This window comes from Penaeus monodon, chromosome 32, assembly GCF_015228065.2.
Source record: "Penaeus monodon isolate SGIC_2016 chromosome 32, NSTDA_Pmon_1, whole genome shotgun sequence".
NCBI classification, from domain to species: domain Eukaryota; kingdom Metazoa; phylum Arthropoda; class Malacostraca; order Decapoda; family Penaeidae; genus Penaeus; species Penaeus monodon.
Genome location: NC_051417.1, coordinates 27340413 through 27342112, shown reverse-complemented (window position 1 = coordinate 27342112; position 1700 = coordinate 27340413). Strand labels below are relative to the sequence as shown.

The window sequence follows — 1700 nt, the reverse complement described above, 5'->3', positions numbered from 1 at the left end:
AAGAGTGACTGTAATATACCAGACAATTCTTAAAGCACAAATTAATATGCACATAAATGATTTTATCTTAAGATGACCATGAAAAAGTGAATCAGTTAAACAGTCAAGTATACTAATTTTGTGCAGGTATGAGCAATTTTTAAATATTGTAATTGTTATTTTGGTGATGACTAAAAAGAACATTATATGTAAATACTATAGTACTAATTCAGACGTGTGTGACTTATATTCCTTATTGATTGAGTTTGTAAAATGAGAAATCAGGCATGATTTACAACAAAAATAATTTTCTTAATATTTTTATCTATCATATCCTATAATTTTTCAGTCTATGAACATAATTTTCAATTGTTTCTTGTGTATTCTTTATCTAGAATATGATAATTGTGAACAATATGTAAAGCACTTTTTTCTAATAACTGCCATTTTTTTTAAAGCATATATTCCAAACATAAACAATAAGATCCATGCACTTTACCTCCGTGCTCCTTTCACAACACTTCCATCCACTGTTGACTCTAGCACAGACGGGGTGTATCGTCTTCCTTGTCTCTGAGTTGCCTCCCGCCAATCTGAAGCAAACTCTGCGTGATCTTCCATAAACCCCGATACCTGGTACTGAGGTCTTTTTAACTTATCAACATTCCTAACACTTCCTGCATGTATACTTCCTCGCTGCACATAGTGTATAACATTGTCATTGGAAGAAACTATTTTCCTGTTTTTTCCTGATATTTGTATTTGCAATGGATCTGTTGCAAGTTCTGAGCCACTGTTACTATGATCTGGGAATTCATCTGTTTTTTGTGGTATTTTTCTTGAACTGCTAGGAGCATAGTTATTCCCTGATACTATTTCTCTGCATTCTGTTTCATTTTTACCTTCAGCCAACAACTGTACACTTGCAAGGAATGTTTGTGTAGTAGCATTCTTGGGATTCTCTGACAATGTGACATATCTCGGATCTTCTCTGGGAGCAAATTCTGTGTTGCATAAATTAAATACTGAAGACAAATTCTCTTCTGCTCTGTTGAGGTCATTTTCTGGTGTGCCTGATATCCCTACTTCTGGGTCAAATGAGAAGGACTGTGTAAGGCTAGTCACAGCTGCATCTACACTTCTGGTTGGCAAATCTATATTACTGCCTGAGGAAGCCTTAGCACAGGTATCATCATTATGCTGCGAGTCCTTTTCACTATTTTCTACTTGTTCTTGGGATCCTGATCTCCTGGGCCTTGAAGAATATACACGACTAACCTTTTTTGGTCTGGTTCTCTGAGTACTTTTATTTTGCATACTGGACTATACAAGTTACAACAAAAACAATAATGCATATAATAAATCAGAAGAAAAATAATCTTTCCACATCATCTTTACACTTTATAGGATACACAGTTCGACATCTCGCACTGATACAACTGGGTAATACTTTTTCATTTGCATCTTTTATTGCACTCCAGGCACTTATTATTTCCATGCTTCTAAACAACATTTTTCATTTCTGGAAAATATCTTTCCTGAAGAATACTGTAAAAAAAAAAAAAAATACACCTCATTAAAATCACCTACAAGAAAACTCATTACATGTAAGTAATAACAAAATATCTAATATCAAAGCCAGAGGTGGCCTACCAGTCAACTGGTCTGCAAGAGCACTATCGTTAGTTGATCACATAGCTGATCTCTCCTTCAGATGCAAC

At 34.6% G+C, this 1700-nt stretch overlaps 1 protein-coding gene across 1 annotated transcript in view; it reads right to left on the bottom strand.

The window, feature by feature from the left end:
* Positions 1 to 1700, bottom strand: part of LOC119593776 — a gene marked incomplete in the record, with an annotated part of 13866 nt that overhangs the window by 11332 nt on the left and 834 nt on the right. The window contains 1 exon segment of the mRNA XM_037942798.1: positions 479 to 1527. Within this exon segment, the coding sequence (XP_037798726.1) occupies positions 479 to 1296 (818 nt within the window).